The sequence below is a fragment of the Pelophylax lessonae genome (genome assembly GCF_965119305.1).
Source record: "Pelophylax lessonae genome assembly, chromosome: 3".
In the NCBI taxonomy this organism is placed as follows: Eukaryota; Metazoa; Chordata; class Amphibia; order Anura; family Ranidae; genus Pelophylax; species Pelophylax lessonae.
In genome coordinates, this window is record NC_138770.1 from 86,833,718 (window position 1) to 86,853,012 (window position 19,295).

The 19,295-nt window shown below is 43.7% G+C and overlaps 1 protein-coding gene across 1 annotated transcript in view; it reads right to left on the minus strand.

The window, feature by feature from the left end:
* Positions 1–19,295, minus strand: part of LOC309550373 (cytochrome P450 2K1-like) — a gene marked incomplete at its 3' end in the record, with an annotated part of 115,940 nt that overhangs the window by 5,792 nt on the left and 90,853 nt on the right. The window contains exons 13-15 of the mRNA XM_082250768.1: positions 18,370–18,519; positions 11,120–11,280; positions 7,307–7,483 (exon numbers count right to left, since the gene is read on the minus strand). Coding sequence (XP_082106894.1) covers positions 7,307–7,483; positions 11,120–11,280; positions 18,370–18,519 — 488 coding nt within the window. The remainder of the gene's footprint in view (positions 1–7,306; positions 7,484–11,119; positions 11,281–18,369; positions 18,520–19,295) is intronic.

Consider the following 19,295-nt stretch of genomic DNA (forward strand, 5'->3'; position numbering starts at 1 on the left):
ATAGTCCAGGGCACTGCTTGGGGGGGGGGGGGGAATGGTCAGTAACTGAGACCCTATGAGAGGTGACTCAGTCCAAGCTGCCTCTGGCACTTACCTGTGTATGCCAAAAGTACTCAGTCACCAAGAATCAATTCAGGGTCATTACTCACAAGTCCCCAAGACAGCTGCCATCTTTCAGCTTCCTCCAAGCACATTCTAGTGAGTGAGACAATTCTTCTCTAGACCAGCGCTTCTCGACCAGGGTGCTGCAGCACACTGGGCTTCGGAAAGGGTCCCCAGGGGTCCCGTGGCAAAATGACCAAAAACCTCCCAAACTAAGCAGGCATCCAGTAAAATATTCTTCTTGCCAACAGTGAAGACTTTTTTTCAATTTCAGCAGTGCCACAGCCACTCAGAAAGCAGTGGGGGCTGCCCACCCGCATCCTGCCAACTGATGACATCAACATCAGTTGCTAAGGGCCAGTTGGGCGCCCACACAGCTTTCTGGGATGCGCGCTCATGGTTTGTTGGATGGGATGCTTTCCCTTCTCCTGTGGGTGTAGATAAGGAGGCTAGTGCAGCTGTGTGAGGAGTGAAGAGAAAAGACACCACGAGGAGGCTGCATTTGGAGATACAATGTATAAATATACAGTATGTATACTGGGTGGAAAAAATGTGGCTCAGTCGCATTGCTTTACCATCCCCCAACCTCATGAATGAGCTCTTAGGCTAGGTTCACACTACTGTGGCTCTGCGAACCTCGTTCGCTCTGGCACAACAGCTCATTCAATTGAATGGGCTTCTGTGCCTGTGTTTCATGGAGGAAAACAGTTCCTGCACCATTTTTAAACCACAGCATCCAGGAAATGCTTCTGCACCTTTTCCCAGCGGTTCCCACATCTGCAAATGTACTAAGTTTTTAGATGCATGGGGGTGCCATTAAGAATAAATGGCAGCCCCACGCGTCTGTAAAGAGCAGCACATTTTAGTTGCAGGTGCGGGAACAGCTGCGATTTCCCACATCCGCAAACACCTGCATTCGTTTGAACCTAGCTTTAGACTGGGGTGCCTTGAGACTCAATATGCTTTCAAAGGGGGCCTTGACTGAAAAAAAAATGTTGAGAAACACTGTTCCAGACCATCTTGCAGTCAGTCCAAGATTACTTCAAGGTCCAAGCTCTGCCATCGCTGAGACATCACAGAATGGCAACACAGTCCATAGGCCACCCTAAGGGGCAATAGCCCCCTGAGGCTTAAGACACTTCTTCCAGGGCAAAGACATTCTCTACACAGTTTCAGACTATTTATGTGCTTCCCAGTCACCTTCTGGGCACATCTTCCCTGGTATTGACTGGGCTCTGATCAATATTTAGGCTGGTTATTTTAATTCCCCCTCCCTAAACTCTCAAAATGTCTTTTAGAGGAATGGTGAAGCAATAACACTCCCAACCTGTGAAACCCTAAACAGACCAGGCCAAGCAAACTTTTCTCCCTTGATTATAGAAGGAGCCACAACCTGCATTTACCCAACAGCCTACCCAAGGCACTAGACACAGTTTGCTCTAGTATCTGCTTCCATTCTGATAATTGAAAAAAATAAAAAAGATGCACATTGATAAGCCTATGGCTTAGCTGCCCTCAGCTTCCCCTGCGAAACTAGGAAGTGAGGGGAGTGACTCTGGAGCTGGTGGCAGTCACAAATATATATTTTTCTGAGATATGTATAATTTCTGTAAAAAAGATGGCTGTGGTGTAATGTAGCATAGATTTTCATTAATTATTTTATTTAAATTTAGTATATAATGATGATTTCAATTTGGATATTGGTCCTTGGAGGGTGGAGTTCCCCTTTATGTTGCCATATAGATTGATACATTTAGATGGCAGAAGGATGTTCATATGATAGAACAGGTCTCCAGTAGTACAGTTCAATACTGGCACTCTGCATCAGGTTTATGAAATGATGAGGATTTTTACATGTAATAAACAGTTTCTTATGAGATGCAGACACGTTGTTTCTCTTGTAGCTTGAATGTTTTCTGCTGGATGTGATCTGCGGCTGCGCCGACCATACATGGAGACTGATGATTTAGTGTCTGGTTGCTATGGCACTTGTTATTTAAAAGCGGGTTGGATATGTGGCACTGATCCTGCTGATGAAGTCCCACCTACGGACGTAACGCTTATGGGGGAGGAGCTATATATGACTTTACCCATGGCCATCTTCATGGTTTGATTGCTTGTACACAGAAACGCCATTATACATGCACTTCGTTGAAGTGCCTTACTTGTAAGTTATTTTTAATCCTTTTTAAATAAAGGTGTTTAAACGGAGAGCACTAGATTCTTCTATTCTCCTTTAGATACATACGCCCTGTACAGTGAGTGCTACCTACATCATGATCTGTTCGTTAGAGGACTGTACCCCATGGTGTGGGAAAGTGCTTTGTGACCTTTTTGGTGGAATGACGGTGGGAGAGGCTTGTGTTGTCTGTGGTGGATAGGCTGCACTCCTGTCATGGAGGAGCGGCACCAGGAGTCTGCCCCCCTCAACACAGCACCCGGGGCAGGTGCCCGCTTGGCCCCACCCTTGTACCAGCCCTGGCTGCACTCACCCTTAGCACTGTTATGTCCATCATCAGGCACCTTTCCCCCAATGGCTGAAATCTCCATGTTTTATTGTTTTTATGGACTTTTTATATTGTTGATTTTACTGACCGTTTTTTTTTTCCCGCTGCACTGATTATATTTTACAAGTATTTAGGGATGGGGGGGAGGAGGTAGAATGGGCAGTGAGGCATTTTGTTTTCACCTTCATACAGAGAATACATTAAGGTAAAAAAAAAAAAATGTTAAAGTGGATGTAAACCTGATTCATATATTTGTAGTGTTTACCTATCTCTCTCCAAAGCACTAAGGGCCAGTTAACATCATAGAAATGCATTTTGGATGTGTTCCAGATGCTTTTCCGCATGCGTGTTTTTGACACATTTTTTAAGCATTCCAGTGCATTTGTTATGCGTTTTTGATGCAGTCCAGTGCATTCCCCCCCCTCTTTTTTTCTTGACCCTAAATAAGGCCATGTGTGTTCCAGTGCGTTTTTGTTGCATTTAGGTGCGTTCCGGTGTGCCAATGCATTTTTGATGCATTTTACAGCATTCCAGTAAAGTCCAGTGCAGGAAAAATGCAGAATGTTCTACTTTTTTTTTTTTTTTTGGAACTGTAATGGACTGGAACTTCAAGCATTGGTGTGAACTATGCCATTGGAAACCATATAACCTACTTTACATGCGTTTTTGATGCAGAAAAAAAATGCACTGGACTGAATGTGGTATGAACTGGCCCTGAGTCCCGTGTCTTTCTGCTGCTCAGTTCCTCTGTTATCAGCATGATGACTTCTGATAACCTCTCCGGAGATAAAAACAGCTGAAAATTTGTTTTGGGGAGGAAACTTAGAGACAGATAAGCAGACAGCTTGTCTATCCACAACACATCTCTGCAAGTTTCTTCATTCCCCTGCCTATGTGGAGGGGAAGGGGTGTGTGCCTTTCCTCCAATCAGCTCACACACAGTGTATGCCCAGACTCCCCCTCCCACTGCTGAAACAGGAAGAACATTTCTAACATGATGTGCACTTTCTAAAGAATGTAGAACGCTGAAGACAGCAGATATACATGTGTAGCACCCTCCTAGGTAGGTGCTAGAGAGAGAAAGTATAGCTTTGAATCCTGTCTGCTTACCAGAGGGATTGCAGGTAAATCTATATTGTTCTCTGCCTACCAGAGAGCAGGATCTGTTAGTGAGGTCTGCTCATTGTGCTCGGGTGCAACTCAGTCTGTCTGCAGAATGTTTCACACTGGTCCAATAGGGAGACATATTGGACAGTGAGAGGAAACCTGACAAATGAGTGCACAGGTGTTTGATACAGCCCTGGTGATTTGGCAGAGGAAAGTGCCTTGTGCATGCTGGGATACTGTATAAATGCCAGGAGCACATGTGCTCGGGGTCTTTTGTCTGGAGAATGGAGTCCTGGAGGGAGGGAGTGGCTGCCTCCTCCTCTGCAGAGAAGCCATGTATTCTCAGGTGGTCGACCTCAGGGCCTAGAGAGAATTAGAGAGGAACTGAACCAAGAGGTCCTGTGTAGCTGACTGAGAGGGGGACATTGAAGGATCTGATTCTGCAGTATAGTGAGTACAGATCTGTGTCAAGGGTCCTGACCTGAGGGGGGCCACCCCTGAAGTTAGAAGAGTCAGTGGACGAGTGTCAGTAAAGTGAGTGACTAGTGAGTGTCCTGAAGAAAATGTAGGTTCACCAAGTCTATTGCTGGAAAGAAAAGAGCAAGGAGACTTAACCCTTTACATACATGTGGCAGTATGGTTCAAGCAGTGCAGCTGCTTCTACAAGCAACCTGGTGAGGCCAAGTGAGAGTTGTCCTTATCCATTGTGAATAATTACAGTTGGAGTATCCCACTAATCCCTTCTCCCATCCAAATTCCAAAATAAACACTAAAAACCAATATCCCTGGACTGTTTATTGAGTGACGAGCCATCGGGGGTAAGGAGGGATGTGTGAACTGTATCCTAAGTGACTGTGTGCAGGTAATTAGAGGAGGCCCGAGAACTCATCATACAGCAAGCCCTACGGAGGACAGTGCTACATATGTAAAAAGTATGTAGGAAGATTTGTTTCATCTCTGTGTATCATGTATCATATATGTGAGTGTTTACATCCACTTAAAGAATTTAGTACTACTTTACATTTCTTTTCTTCCAACCTTGCAATGACCTTTTTTAACCTTAAAGGGTAACTCCACTTTTGTGGGGAAAAAAATCAGCAAATAAAGAAAAAACAGTATAGCGTATTCAATTTTGACACAAATCATATATTGTATCCTGTTCAATCTGCAGCTGTTGTAATGTTCTGAAAATGCAATGCAATATGGCTACCTGGAGCTGTCCTGTACACAGAATGTATACTGACCACACCCCAAAAACATCATTTCCTGCTTGTGTGATTGGCTCACTAATTTTCTCAGAAGTTTGCCTAAGATACAAGTCAGATTTCTGGCATCCCCTGCAACAAAAATGTTATTTTTGGTAAGATACTCCCAATAGAAACACGTCTAAAGAGATGCAGGCCCAGCAGCTTTCCCCATGAGTGCTCTGCAGCTGCCACAGCTGATTGATAATTATGAAACCACTCCCATTTGACCCACTCAGCACAGAGGCCCAGAGGAATAAACAATGATTTCTTCAGAATCACAAAAGGTAGGAATCTGCAACAAAGTTTGTTAAAATCCTTGTAATGTCCATATATCACCCAGAGGGAATGTTTTTTTTTCTCAACAAAAGTGGAGTTATGTTTTAAAGGGATAGTCAAGCAACAAATTGCATGAAAACAGTGTAGCGGACCCCTGGAACCTCCTAGGGCCTAGTGATGACCCTCAGGGGCAGTGAGCGCCTACATACCTCCTGTGGGTGTGGATTGTCAGGCATGGTGGGCAGTGATGCAGGTAAAAGAAACTATGGGCGCCAGTCACTTTTATGCTGAAGTAACAAAATTGTTTATTTCTTCTCAACAGGGCAAGAATAAACTGGGAGAGAGAGGGCTCAGGACACCCTTGGAGAACAATCAATTAGGCAGACTCTGATTACAAAAGAAAGTTAGTCAGACAGCGGTACAGGATAACAGACCTTGAGATTCATTCAGTATCCATAAAGCTTCGGACTGATCTGGGAGGCAACTCCTCACCACCAGATTCAATCTCTTTTGTGGTCTGTACTGGCTGGACAGCTGTCCTCCATAAGAAACAGGCAGGTACCTCACACAGGTTATTGGATCTCTGTGGATGCTCTTTTCCATGTGGGTCGCTGGCTCTCCTCAGCAGAATCCCAGGCATGTGACTAGGCCCCAGGCTTCAGGCCTAGCCAGCAGCAGCACAACAGCACATACCCTCCCTGAAGGGGGTTCGGGCGGGAAGAGAACGATTAATGGACCTCCCCTCAGTTAAATAGACTCTCCCAGCATGCCGCAGCCACACTATAATTGGCTGAGAGAGTCATGGACATTAACAGTTTGTTTAACCACTTTACAACCGCTCACTGTGCCTCTACTGCGGCACAGTGGCTCGTTATCGTCCAGCGACGTAGTACTACGTCGCTGGACTCCTTCCCCGTGTAGGCGGCGCTCCCACTGTATTCATTCACAGCGGGAGTCGGGCCAGGGGAGGAGCAGCGGCAATCGCTGATGCTCTTACCCGATCGTCGGGGAATCGAGTTTGGAGATCCGCTCGCTTGTGTAAACAGAGTGGGTGGATCTCCTCAGTGACAAACAGTGACAGATTGAAGGATTCAGCATAGCTGAACATGCGATCTGTCCCTGTGTCACTCAGTCACCTCCCCCCACACACGTTAGTAAGCACCAGGCATACATTAACCCCTCCCTCTCCAATAAAATTAACCCCTTCCCTGCCAGTGTCATTTTTACAGTAACAGTGCATATTTATAGCACTGATTACTATAGAAATGTCACTGGTACCCCCAAAAGTGTCAAAAATGTCAGTCAAGGGTCCGATCTGTCTGCCGCAATGTTGCAGTCTCGCAAAAAAAAAATCGCAGATCGCCGCCATTACTCGTTAAAAAAACCAAAAATGACAAAAATCTTACCCTTAGTTAGTAAACGCAATAACTTTTGCGCAAACCAATCAAAATACACTTATTGGGATTTTTTTTTTACCAAACATAGGTAGCAGAAAACAAATTGGCCAAAAATTTAAAAAAAAATAGATTTTTACATTTTTTTTTGGGGGGGGGGGGAATTTCATATAAAAAAATGTGAAAAATATTGTTATTTTTTCAAAATTTACGCTCTTTTTTTGTTTTCTATCGCAAAAAGTAAAAATCGCACAGGTGATCAAATATCACCAAAAGAAAGCTCTGTTTGTGGGAAAAAAAGAACGTAAATTTTGTTTGGGTACGGCATCGCACGACCGCGCAATTGTCAGTTAAAGTCGCACAGTGCCGAATCGCAAAAAGTGGCCTGGACGTAAGACAGCAAAATCCTCCGGTGGTAAAGTGGTTAACTGTTATTCTCACTCTAGTGTCTGAGGCAACAGTGCCACCTACTGACGGAAGGGAGAAACGCAGTCAAACCCAGATAAAGAGAGGAAGTTCGATTGACCACAGTATAGCCAAGCTAGTTACTGCCCAGCAAACTAAATTTCAATAGCAACCCTTCATTAAGACAAGGGTGCTACAACAGTTTTACCTGACATTTAAGTAATTGGTTCTCTTTTGGATTATTCAGTTTCCCGAAGTGACAGCTTACCTCTTGCTGTTTCACCAAGAATGCATCAACAAGATTCCTCTGGTCATTGACATCCAGTTCTTTCCTTTGGATGGTAAAGGTGTCCCTAATAAATGCATGCATTTCTAATTGGTTTTTAATGACTTTCCTGTGAGTTCCAGGCAACCAACGTAATATTGATGGAAATGCATTATACAGCTGCCAAAACAAAAAGGAACACAAACATGAAATGTACTCTATGCTAAAATAAAATTAATGAACATATTAATGGACCTAATTTGAGATATACTGTATTACACTCACTGGCCACTTTATTAGGTACACCTGTTCAATTGCTTGGTAACACAAATTGCTAATCAGCCAATGACATGGCAACAACTCAATGTATTTAGGCATCTAGATTTGCTGAAGTTCAAACCGAGCATCAGGATGGGGAAGAAAGGGAATTTAGGTGACTTTGAATGTGGCATGGTTGTTGGTGGCAGGCAGGCTGGTCTGAGAATTTCAAAACAAATTCTAATCTACTGGGATTTTCACACACAAACAGAGGTCAGAGGTCAGAGGAGAATGGGCAGACTGGTTCAGGGTGATAGAAAGACAACAGCAACTCACATAACCACTCGTTACAACCAAGGTATGCAGAAAACCATCTCTGAATACGCAACACATCGAACCTTGAAGCAGCAGAAGACCATACCGGGTCTACCCCTGTCAGCTATGAACAGGAAACTGAGGATACAAGTCACACTGGTTTACCAAAATTGGACAATAGATTAGAAAAACGTTGCCTGGTCTCATGAGTCTCGATTACAGCTGTGACATTTAGATGGTAAGATAAATGGACAAGGACAACTGCACTAATCCAACCAAATTATCTGAAGCAGCGACTTCAAGTGTGACTAACACCCCAAAAACCAATAATAAATAAAAGTCGCGCTGAAAAAATGATCAAACATTTAAGTGAAAAAATGTATCAAAAATATATAAATAGTCTATAAAGTCCGTGAAGAACCAAATACAATAGACGTGACTGGGGATGTCCTTGTAGATGAAAGGCTTACCAGATATCAGTAAAAGACGTGCCAATGATAACGTTGATTCCAGAAGTTCGGCAGCAACTGTACACCTTAGATCTCACAATCTCTAACGATCCCCTCGGTGACAATATTGTATGTGGAAAAAAATTATAACGCCATAGCGTAAAACCAAAATAACAGATGGGAAGAAATACTCTATATGAGTGTAGCACCAAAACTACTGTGATAATAAAGAGCTCAAAAAATATAAGTGATAAGCATGAAATCCGAGTGTTAAGGCAAAGGGTAAGTGAAACGTCCAACACCAAAACAATCCAATAGGGTACTCCTTACCAAGTGGAAAAAATGACAAACTGAAGGATAGATCCAGACACCTCCACCGATAGGAATGCAGCTTATGCAACTCAGTGTTCTGGTGGCAGGATAGGCTTCAGATTGGGGGACTGAAGACTCTGTCCACGATCTGCAGTGGCCAAATATGAGGAAAAGATACACATCAGGTTCCAAGCTTAGGCTACATGTAGAAAAATGAATACCAATGCAGGAGGCAGCAATTCCATAGCAGTAGCTCAGTTGTTTAACTAGCCAGGGAGCCTGTTATTTCATTGACAATAGTAGGAAAGACACTAGTTGAGATATTTAAATGCACTGGCTACTTGACTAAGCCACCTGCAGAGCTTGGACTATGCATGGAACCAATTTCATGCTTATCACTTATATTTTTTGAGCTCTTTATTATCACAGTAGTTTTGGTGCTACACTCATATAGAGTATTTCTTCCCATCTGTTATTTTGGTTTTACGCTATGGCGTTATAATTTTTTTCCACATACAATATCGTCACCGAGGGGATCGTTAGAGATTGTGAGATCTAAGGTGTACAGTTGCTGCCAAACTTCTGGAATCAACGTTATCATTGGCACGTCTTTTACAGGTAAGCCTTTCATCTACACGGACATCCCCAGTCACATCTATTGTATTTGGTTCTTCACGGACTTTATGGATTATTTATATATTTTTGATACATTTTTTCACTTAAATGTTTAATCATTTTTTCAGAGCGACTTTTATTTATTATTTAGATGGTAGGGACAGAATTTGGCATAAACAACATGAAAGCATGGATCCATCCTGCCTTGTTTCAACGGTTCAGGCTTGTGGTGGTGTAATGGGTGTGGGATATTTTCCTCGCACACTTTGGGCCCCCTAGTACCAACTGAGCATTGTTTAAATGCCACGGCCTACCTGAGTATTGTTGCTGACCATGTCCATCCCTTTATGACTACAGTGTACCCATCTTCTGATGGCTCCTTCCAGCAGGATAATGCACCATGTCACAAAGCTCAAATCATCTCACCAGTAGTTTCTTGATCATGGCAATGGGGTCACTGTACTCCAATGACCTCCACAGTCACCAGATCTCAATCCAATAGAGCACCTTTGTGGTGGAACGGGAGATTCATATCATGGGTGTGCAACCGAAAAATCTGCAGCAACTGCGTGATACTATGATGTCAACATGGACCAAAAATCTCTGAGGAATGTTCCCAACACCTTGTTGAATCTATGCCATGAAGAATTCAGGCAGTTCTGAAGGCAAAAGGGGGTCCAACCCGGTACTAGCAAGGTGTACCTATTAAAGTGGCCAATGAGTGTATATCTGCCAGTAAAGCTAAATAAAATTATTTTGAAATACGAACAGTGTGTGAGTATCTGAATTTGACTTTGCATCAGCAAGCATCTTGCAGTACCAGCACGGCAGAGTTTACAGGGAGGAAGAAGCAGCACAAGGAGCCAATCAGTTACCGCTGTAGTGCTCATGTGCTGACAATAAGCATGTTGATAGGATGAGAAATTAGAGTGACAGAGAAAGAGCTCATTAGTCTGCTGCTTCTGTTTTTACTGTACAGTCATAGGGTGGGCTTGTAGGCTAGTAGGATAGTTTTTTACCCCAATCAGGGAATGCATTAAGCCAAAAAATGTCTTGCCTTTAGAGCCACTTTAAGTGCAACAGAAAAAATGGCTGTGACAGTGAGATGAACTCATTAATGTGGTCCCTGTCCTTTCACTGTCCACAGAGTGGGAGTAGGAAGGAAATGTAGGTGAAAGGGAAACCAGGCTGGGTTGTGCTGTGTGGAAGAGCTGTGTACACAGGGCTTGGGCAAGGATTTTTTACACCCTAGGCGAAACTACATTTTGCCGTCATCTTGGCTCCTCCCTGACTCCACCCCCTGTGCCCTACCCATGTGTACGGTGGCGGAAGTTGACATTTTTTGCAGTGCCTCTCCACCTATTTCTTCAGCCATGGTCCACAGACCCACACCTGACCTGAAGATAAATAGTGGCGGTACCACCTTGCTTCCTCATGCCAGCCGTGGTCCGAAGGCTCTGTCCCCGCACCTGATCCTCTGGACCCGGCTGAAAGACCCAGAAGACAAACAGCACCAGCGTGCTTGCTTAAAATGCCAGAAGCACACCGGCGTGGCACCCCCAACTGATGTGTGCTTTAAGCCGAAGCCTACCTTTCCTATAGGTAGCGCCGGCCATGTATGTACATTTCAGAACTGGATGGACATAAATGTAATTCCTTTGATAAGTAAAACAGCTCACTTTTATGTATTTCGTCTGTGTATGTAGCTACTTGTCCAAGGTTCAACTATAGAAAACCGAAGAAACATCAAACTGTATTCTAAAACTACAATTGCATTCTGGATTTAGTAGGAGAAAGTGTAGACCTGATTGGTTGCTTCTGCAAATTCTAGAATGGCCTATATCAAGGGTTAAATGTAGTTGCTTACCATAGCTGCTGGACTGCCAAGGATTTTAATATTTTCCACATATATATTTAAAAGCCTCAGATATGTTGAATCTTCATAATCAAATCGATGGCTCAGCAATATGGAAACAATTATGTTGGCCACCGCAGCGTTCATAATCATAGTGTGATCAAATGGTTCTCCTACAATTAGGACACAAAGAAAATGGATGTTACTGGAAAAAAAACTCCATAGTGTATATGGGGTTTAGCTTTCCATAAATCATAGCTCTTGTAGAAGTGTTCAGCTTTCAGCCAAACGTTTGTGCAGGCACCCCCTTTACATCTACTACCAATGAATTTATCAACCCACTCAGAAATCCAAGTGGCAACTGCCAAGCTACTATCTTTGGTAAAACCAATCTTCTTTCTTTGGCATGATGCAATCCTCCTTTAACCACTTAAGCCCCGGAAGATTTTACCGCCTTCCTGACCAGGGGGTATTTTGCGATTCGGCATTGCGTGACTTTAACGGACAATTGCGCGGTCATGCGATGCTGTACCTAAACGAATTTGACATCTTTTTTTTCCCACAAACAGAGCTTTCTTTTGGTGGTATTTGATCACCTGTGCGATTTTTTGATCATGCGCTATAAACAAAAAAACAGCGACAGTTTTACAAAAATAACAATATTTTCACATTTTTTTTATATGAAATTCCCCCAAAAAATGTACAAATCTAAATTTTTTAACATTTTTGGCCAATTTGTTTTATGCTAGATATGTTTGGTAAAAAAAAATCACAATAAGCGTATTTTGATTGGTTTGCGCAAAAGTTATTGCGTTTACTAACTAAGGGAAAGATTTTTGTCATTTTTGTTGTTTTTTTTTTAACGAATAATGGCGGCGATCAGCGATTTTTTTTGCGGGACTGCGACTTTGCGGCGGACAGATTGGACCCTTGACTGACATTTTTGACACTTCTGAGGGTACCAGTGACATTACTACAGTAATCAGTGCTATACATATGCACTGTTACTGTAAAAATGACACTGGCAGGGAAGGGGTTAACTTTATTGGAGAGGGAGGGGTTAAGTGTTTCCCTAGGGGCATGCTTCTAACTGTGCAGGGATGTGGCTGTGTGTGTAACAGCACAGATCAACGGTCCTACATAGCAGGACCATTAGATCAGTGCTTTTACACAGGGAAGAATGACAGGCAGCTTTGTTTACATTAGCCGTCTGCCTTTCTCCCTTCACAGCGGACGATCGCGAGTGATCAGCAGACATCGGGTCCGCCGGTCACACGCACGGAGGTGTCCGTGAACGAGCCGGGGCGGGAGCGCGCCTCCGGCAGCGCGCGCTCGCCCCCCTATTGGTTCAAAGGCTAGTGATGTACCGGTACGTCACTTTGCCTGGTCGGGGCTGACCGCCGCAGTATATGTATTTGCGGCGGTCGGCAAGCGGTTAAAACACAATGATTTCTGATGCAGGCTGTGAATCCTAGGTTTAGATTAACCTGGAAAATCCACAAAATGTCTTTCCAAGGTTCTGTTGATAGAAGCAGCTCTAAGTGTAAGTTGCTACTGGGCGCTATTAGAACCCTTGGGCAGATTAATATTATTATTTTTTTTTTTTCAATGGTTTTTCTTATCACGAAAACAAAGACATGAAGACAGATATACAATAGTAGGAAAAGTTGAGGTGGGTCCACGTGAAGTCCATTTGCAAAGCGTAAAATTATACTGTACTTTGTATAGTTCTCTGAAACAACCCATTCCATTAGAGCAGGGGTGGGGAACCTACGTCCCGGGGGCCATATGCGGCCCTCAAAGTAATTTTGTCCGGCCCCCCATGGAGCTGAGTCTGTGTCTCTAAGCTGATCTGTCAGAATGGAGCCAATGCTTCCTGTATACAGTAGTTCCGGCTCCGTTGTAACAGTCTTAGTGAGTCACAGGTGGAGTGATATCAAATGCACTCCGCCTGTTACGAATACAGGTAACATCGCCTCTTCCTCCAGCGTGGTGCTGCTGCTAGCCAGCATTTCACGCCAGCAGCACACACAGCAGTACCAGCCAGAATCAACAGTACCCACAGCAGTACCAGCCAGAACCAGCAGTACCCACAGCAGTACCAGCCAGCTGTACCCACCAGCAGTACCAGCCAGCTATGCCCACCAGCATTACCTGCCAGCAGTTCTTTTCAAAACTTACCACCACAAAGTCGACTGTGCTCCAGACAGTGGCGGATCCAGGGGGGGCATCGAGTCAATTGCCCCCCCCCCCAGGAAATGGTACCAGGTTTAAGTTTACAGAGGCATTATCTAAATGCATCTGCAGGTACTTTATTTCTGCTTCCCCAGCTCCCAGGAGACCTAAAATATAATCCCTAAGCCCCATCAATTCAGAGGGGCCCAGGATGCTGTTTCATAGAGAGAGTTTTTTTTTTTTATTTCCCTGCTCAGGTGGATTAATACCACCAGGAGCCGCATTTTGCAACATTAAAATGAAAGTTCCGGCCAGGCGGAGTGATATCAGTCAGCAGCCTCATCGCTGCCTGACTCCTGCAGCCAATGGGTGCAGAGAGGAGAGGAGAGGGCGGGCTCAGGCTGAGGGGGAAGCCTGAGACACAGCAGTGTGCGTCTGTGTGTGTGTGAACACACTGAGAGGGACAGATCTCCACAGCAGACAGGGGCAGTAAGGAAAACGTCTAGACTGCAATTAATTCATTTGTCTCCAAAAAGGTACAGATCCTTCACCTATGCCATGTCCTTGCTGCTGGCCAGCCACCATGAGGAATTATACAGCAGCTAAATGCTATCATCATCATTATCATCATGATAATCACACAGTACAGATGCATTGAGCCACAGCACCTGTATTGTGTGATTATCATGATGATAATGATGATATAGACTGACAGTGAAAACAATCTTCCTGCCTCCTTTACACAGTGTGTGCTGCAGACATGAGTCTAACATGCAGGGCTGTCATTTAATGGCTTTAGGATGCATAAAGTGTTGCATATATCCCTGTGCTGGCATCCCATTTTATTTCTACTGAGACACACAGCCACTGTGTGCCAATATGTCATGCTTCCAGGTGTGCATGCAGGGTGCTTTCATGGACCTGCACCAGCATGTCATATCAGGACAGTGCAGCCATGTGTCAGAATGCAAATAAATGGCATGCAGGCATGGGGATTAGTGATGTCGCGAACCTAAAATTCGCCGTTTGCGAACGCGAACATCGGCAAATGTTCGCGAACCGGGCGAACCGCCATAGACTTTAATAGGCAGGCGAATTTTAAAACCCACAGGGACTCTTTCTGGCCACAATAGTAATGGAAAAGTTGTTTCAAGGGGACAAACACCTGGACTGTGGCATGCCGGAGAGGGATCACACAAAAAAAAGTTCTTAAAAATTGTAATTTTTTGATAAAGAGCCAATTATTGGAAAAATTAAAAAAAAAAAAATAATAAAAAAAAAAATTCTTTGGATTTAGCATCTGGGGGGTCTAAAAAGTGTACCTGTGAAGTTTCAGCTCTGTAGCATGTCCGGAACTAGAAAAAAATACGAATTAGGGTTAGGGTTAGGCTTAGGGCTAGGGTTAGGGCTAGGGTTAGGGTTAGGGTTAGGGCTAGGGTTAGGGTTAGGGCTAGGGTTAGGGTTAGGGTTAGGGTTAGGGCTAGGGTTAGGGTTAGGGCTAGGGTTAGGGTTAGGGTTAGGGCTAGGGTTAGGGTTAGGGTTAGGGCTAGGGTTAGGGTTAGGGTTATTTTTATGGCTAGGCTTAGAGGGTTAGGGTTATGGTTAGAGGGTTAGGGTTAGGTTTAGTGTTAGGGGCTAGGGTTAGGGTTACGGTGAGATACTTAGGGTTAGAGTTAGTAGCCCTACCCCTACCCCTCTAACTCTAACCCTAAGCACTAAAAATAACCCTAACCCTAGCCCTAACCCTAACCCTAGCCCTAACCCTAATTCTATTTTTTTTCTGGTTCTGGACATGCTACAGAGCTGAAACTTCACAGGTACACCTTTTAGACCCCCCAGACAATAAATCCAAAGAAATTCTTTTTTTTTAAGTTTTTTTTTTTTTTTTTAAGTTTTCCAATAATTGGCTCTCTATCAAAAATGACAATTTTTAAGAACTTTTTTTGTGTGATTTAGTGTCTAGGGGGTCTAAAAAGTGTACTTGTGAAGTTTCAGCTCTGTAGCATGTCCAGAACCAGAAAAAAAGATAATTTTTCAGTAGAGCAGGGATGGTGGGAACCCCTTTTACACCTATATGATCTTTTTTTCTGGTTCTGGACATGCTACATATATATATATATATATATATATATATATATATATATATATATATTAAAAAAATACTCAAATACCAGCCCTCAAAGAGGCTTTTGGGGACAATATATATATATATATATATATATATATATCACAGAACAAAAAAAATTACACAAATAACAGCCCTCAAAAGGGCTTTTGGGGACAATAGATATATATATATATGTATATATATCCAAAAAAAACCTCAAATACCAGCCCTAGGAAGGGCTTTTTGGGGTGCTGTCCTTACAGCAGGAGTGTACCAAGAACACTGGCTAACAAGACCGGGAACACTGACTAACTGTCCCCAGCTATAACAGCAGCAGCAGCACTTTCCCTGCTCTCAGTAACACAGAAATGATCTAAGATGGATGCTGCCCTTGCTTATTTATAGGAGGTGGGAGGGTGTGGGAGGGAGGTATGCTGATTGGCCTGGAATGTGTCTGCTGACTGTGATGTTCAGGGTCAAAGTTTGCCTCAATGATGATGTATAGGAGGTGGACCGAACATCGCATATGTTCGCCCGCAGCGGCGAACGCGAACTTCGAAGTTCGCCGGCGAACAGTTCTATACATCTCTAATGGGGATACATGGAACACTTTAAAACTTTGTCACTGTTTTAACCACCTGCCGATCAGCTGCCACAGTTATATGGCGGCAGGTTCTCGCAAATCATCGTACCTGTACGGTGGTGTGCAGGAGTGATCCTGGGGGCATGCGCGCCCACTTGCCAGCGGGGAAGCTGAGGCACAGGGCCAGCAGCCGCGATTGGCGCCGGGCACCTGAAATCGCTCCCTGTGAAGAGAGAACGACGGTCTGCAGTTGGAAACGCAGCAGACCGTTGTTGTCTCAGGAATCACTGCAGAGCTCCTGTGTTCCTCCTATTTAGGAACACAGGTCTCTGTGTTGGTATTACAAGCCCACCCCCACAGTTAGAAAGCACCCCCCAGGCTCACACTTAACCCTTTGATCGCCCCTGGGTAAACGCCTTCCCTGCCAGTGTCATTATTACAGTGACAGTGCATATTTTTAGCACTGATTACTGTTGTAATGTCACTGGTCCTCCCAAAAATGTCAGTTAGGGGTCCGATCTGTCTGCTGCAATGTCGCAGTCCCGCTAAAAATCGCAGATTGCCGCCATTACTAGTAAAAAAAATAAAAATGACAGTGCCCCTCCCGAGATTAGACTCTGGATCCGCCCCTGGCTCCAGACTGACCGACGCAAACCTGGAAAATCAGTTGCAAGTAGCAACATCATCAATACCAGCTAACATCACACACCTCACCAAAGAGAAGCAGTTGCAGCCATCACATTAGGGGTGAGTTAAATAAATGTTTGACCAAATATAACAGACACATTTTTAAGTTGATAATTTTGTACGGCCCCCAAATGATTTTATAAATACCCAAATGGCCCTTGGCAGAAAAAAGGTTCCCCACCCCTGCATTAGAGGTACCACACATCTTGTACGCTGTGCAGAAACTCCTTATAATGTATAAACTCTTTTTCAGGCAAGGGAAAGCCATCCCAGGTCTAAGCATGGTAAACAGCAGTACCACTCACCTAATAGAGGTAAGGATGATGGAGATCCCCCTAGTGCAGTGATGGCGAACCTTGGCACCCCAGATGTTTTGGAACTACATTTCCCATGATGATCATGCCCTCTGCAGTGTAGTTGAGCATCACGGGAAATGTAGTTCCAAAACATCTGGGGTGCCAAGGTTCGCCATCACTGCCCTAGTGACTAACCCCACTTACCAGCATCCAAAATACCTGAAACCGAGGTTAAGAAAATGATAGAAAGAAGAAAGAGGGGAAGATGGTTTAAAGGGTAAATTGAAGAATTTGAAACTGTGACTTGCCCACATCAAACCAAGCCCTTTTGTATGCAGGTCCTAAACCTATTGCTTGGGGTAAGGAGCTCACTGCAGGCATAAAAGATTATGGTATTCCACAGAACAAGTAAAATCTAACCAGTAGAACCACAGTTAATGGAATTGGTCCTCTTTGTGATTAGAGGTTGCGATAATGTCCTTCATGGTTCAAATATCACTAATTTTTTCAACCATAAACCTAATGGAGGTGGAAAAATTTGTTTCTGGTAAAGTGGGATACAGGCTTTAGCTGCATTTAGTAAATTACTCAAGAGCGATCTTTATATCAAAGTATAAAGGATATCAAGGGGGTAAAGATTATTATTTGAACACACCAATCTCTCCTCTATACATTAATATTATTTTCAGGAATCATGAAATAAATGAAATACTAATAATAGCCAGAAAAAAATAAGGAAAATAGTCTCCTCTGAATGTTGTATACCATTTACACTATTTGTCAAAAATATTGGGACACGCACATGAACTTTATTGGCATCCCAGTCTTAGTCCGTAGGGTTCAATATTGAGTTGGCCCACCCTTTGCAGCTATAACAGCTTCACCTCTTCTGGGAAGGCTGTCCACAAGGTTTAGGAGTGTGTCTATGGGAATGTTTGACCATTCTTCCAGAAGTGCATTTGTGAGGTCAGGCTGATGTTGGACAAGAAGGCCTGGCTCACATTCTCCACTCTAATTCATCCAAAATGTGTTCTTTGTGCACTGGTCCAAATCATTTGGTGGAGAGGGGATTTTGGTGTGGGGATGTTATTTAGTGGTTGGGCTTGGCCCCTTAGTTGCAGTGAAGGGAATTCTTAAGGCGTCAGCATACCAAGACATTTTGGACAATTTCATGCTCCCAACTTTGTGGGAACAGTTTGGGGATGGCCCCTTCCTGTTCCAACATGACTGCGCACCAGTGCACAAAGCAAGGTCCATAAAGACATGGATGAGGGGGTTTGGGGTGGAGGGACTTGACTGGCCTGCACACAATAAAACAATTTTACTATGAAAGTTGACCTAAGTCATTGAGATTAATAACTTACAGGTTAATGGTATGCATTTTGCAATAATAAAAACATTTAAGAAGAAAGACCTTTGAAGGATTTGATCTCTTTCACCAAACAATCACATTCTTCCAGTATCCTGTCTTCAATTGTCTTCCTCCCCATTCCGAAATCTTTTAGGGATGAAATGGTGAATCTTCTCATCACTTTCCAGTTTTCCCCGCTGGAAAAAGTCATACCTGGGCAGAAAAAAGATGAAATTGTGTTAAGTCCACCCACAACTAATAAACGTTACTATACATTCTAAGTGAACCCAGGTAATATTCTCCAATAACAACCTGTCTCCTATAAGTAATAAACTCTAATTAAGGGTTTTTCAACTAGGGTTCCACCAGAGGCTGCAAGAGATTCCTTGAGCAATTAGCAATTTCTGCCTCTCAGAAAAGTTTCCTTTGACACCATTGATCTTTTTAGCTATCTGTAAGGGGATCATTCTTCAACTCAGACACTCAGGAGGAGGGGCCAGGAGTGTCGGCGAGGGACCCGTGAAAAGGAGGATCTGGGCTGCTCTGTGCAAAACCGCTTCACAGACCAGGTAAGTATAACATGGTTGTTATTTTAAAAAAAAAAAAAAAAACAAGACTTATATATTACTTTAATGCTGGGCTGCATGAATGCCATGAACTCCATGAACACATGGATTTGCGCTGGAAGCATGCTCACCCAGCACTCCCAGCACAATGACCGAAGTATCACTGTGCTTGATTGGCCAGCAAACTCGCCTGACCTAAACCCCATAGAGAATCTGTGGGGTATTGTCAAGAGGAAGGTGAGAGACACCAGACCCAACAATGCAGATGTGCTGAAGGCCGCTATCAAAGCAACCTGGGCTTCCATAACACCTCAGCAGTGCCACAGGCTGATCGCTTCCATGCCACACTGCATTAATGCAGTAATTCATGCAAAAGGAGCCCCAACCAAGTGCATACTATACTGTACATGGACTTTTCAGTAA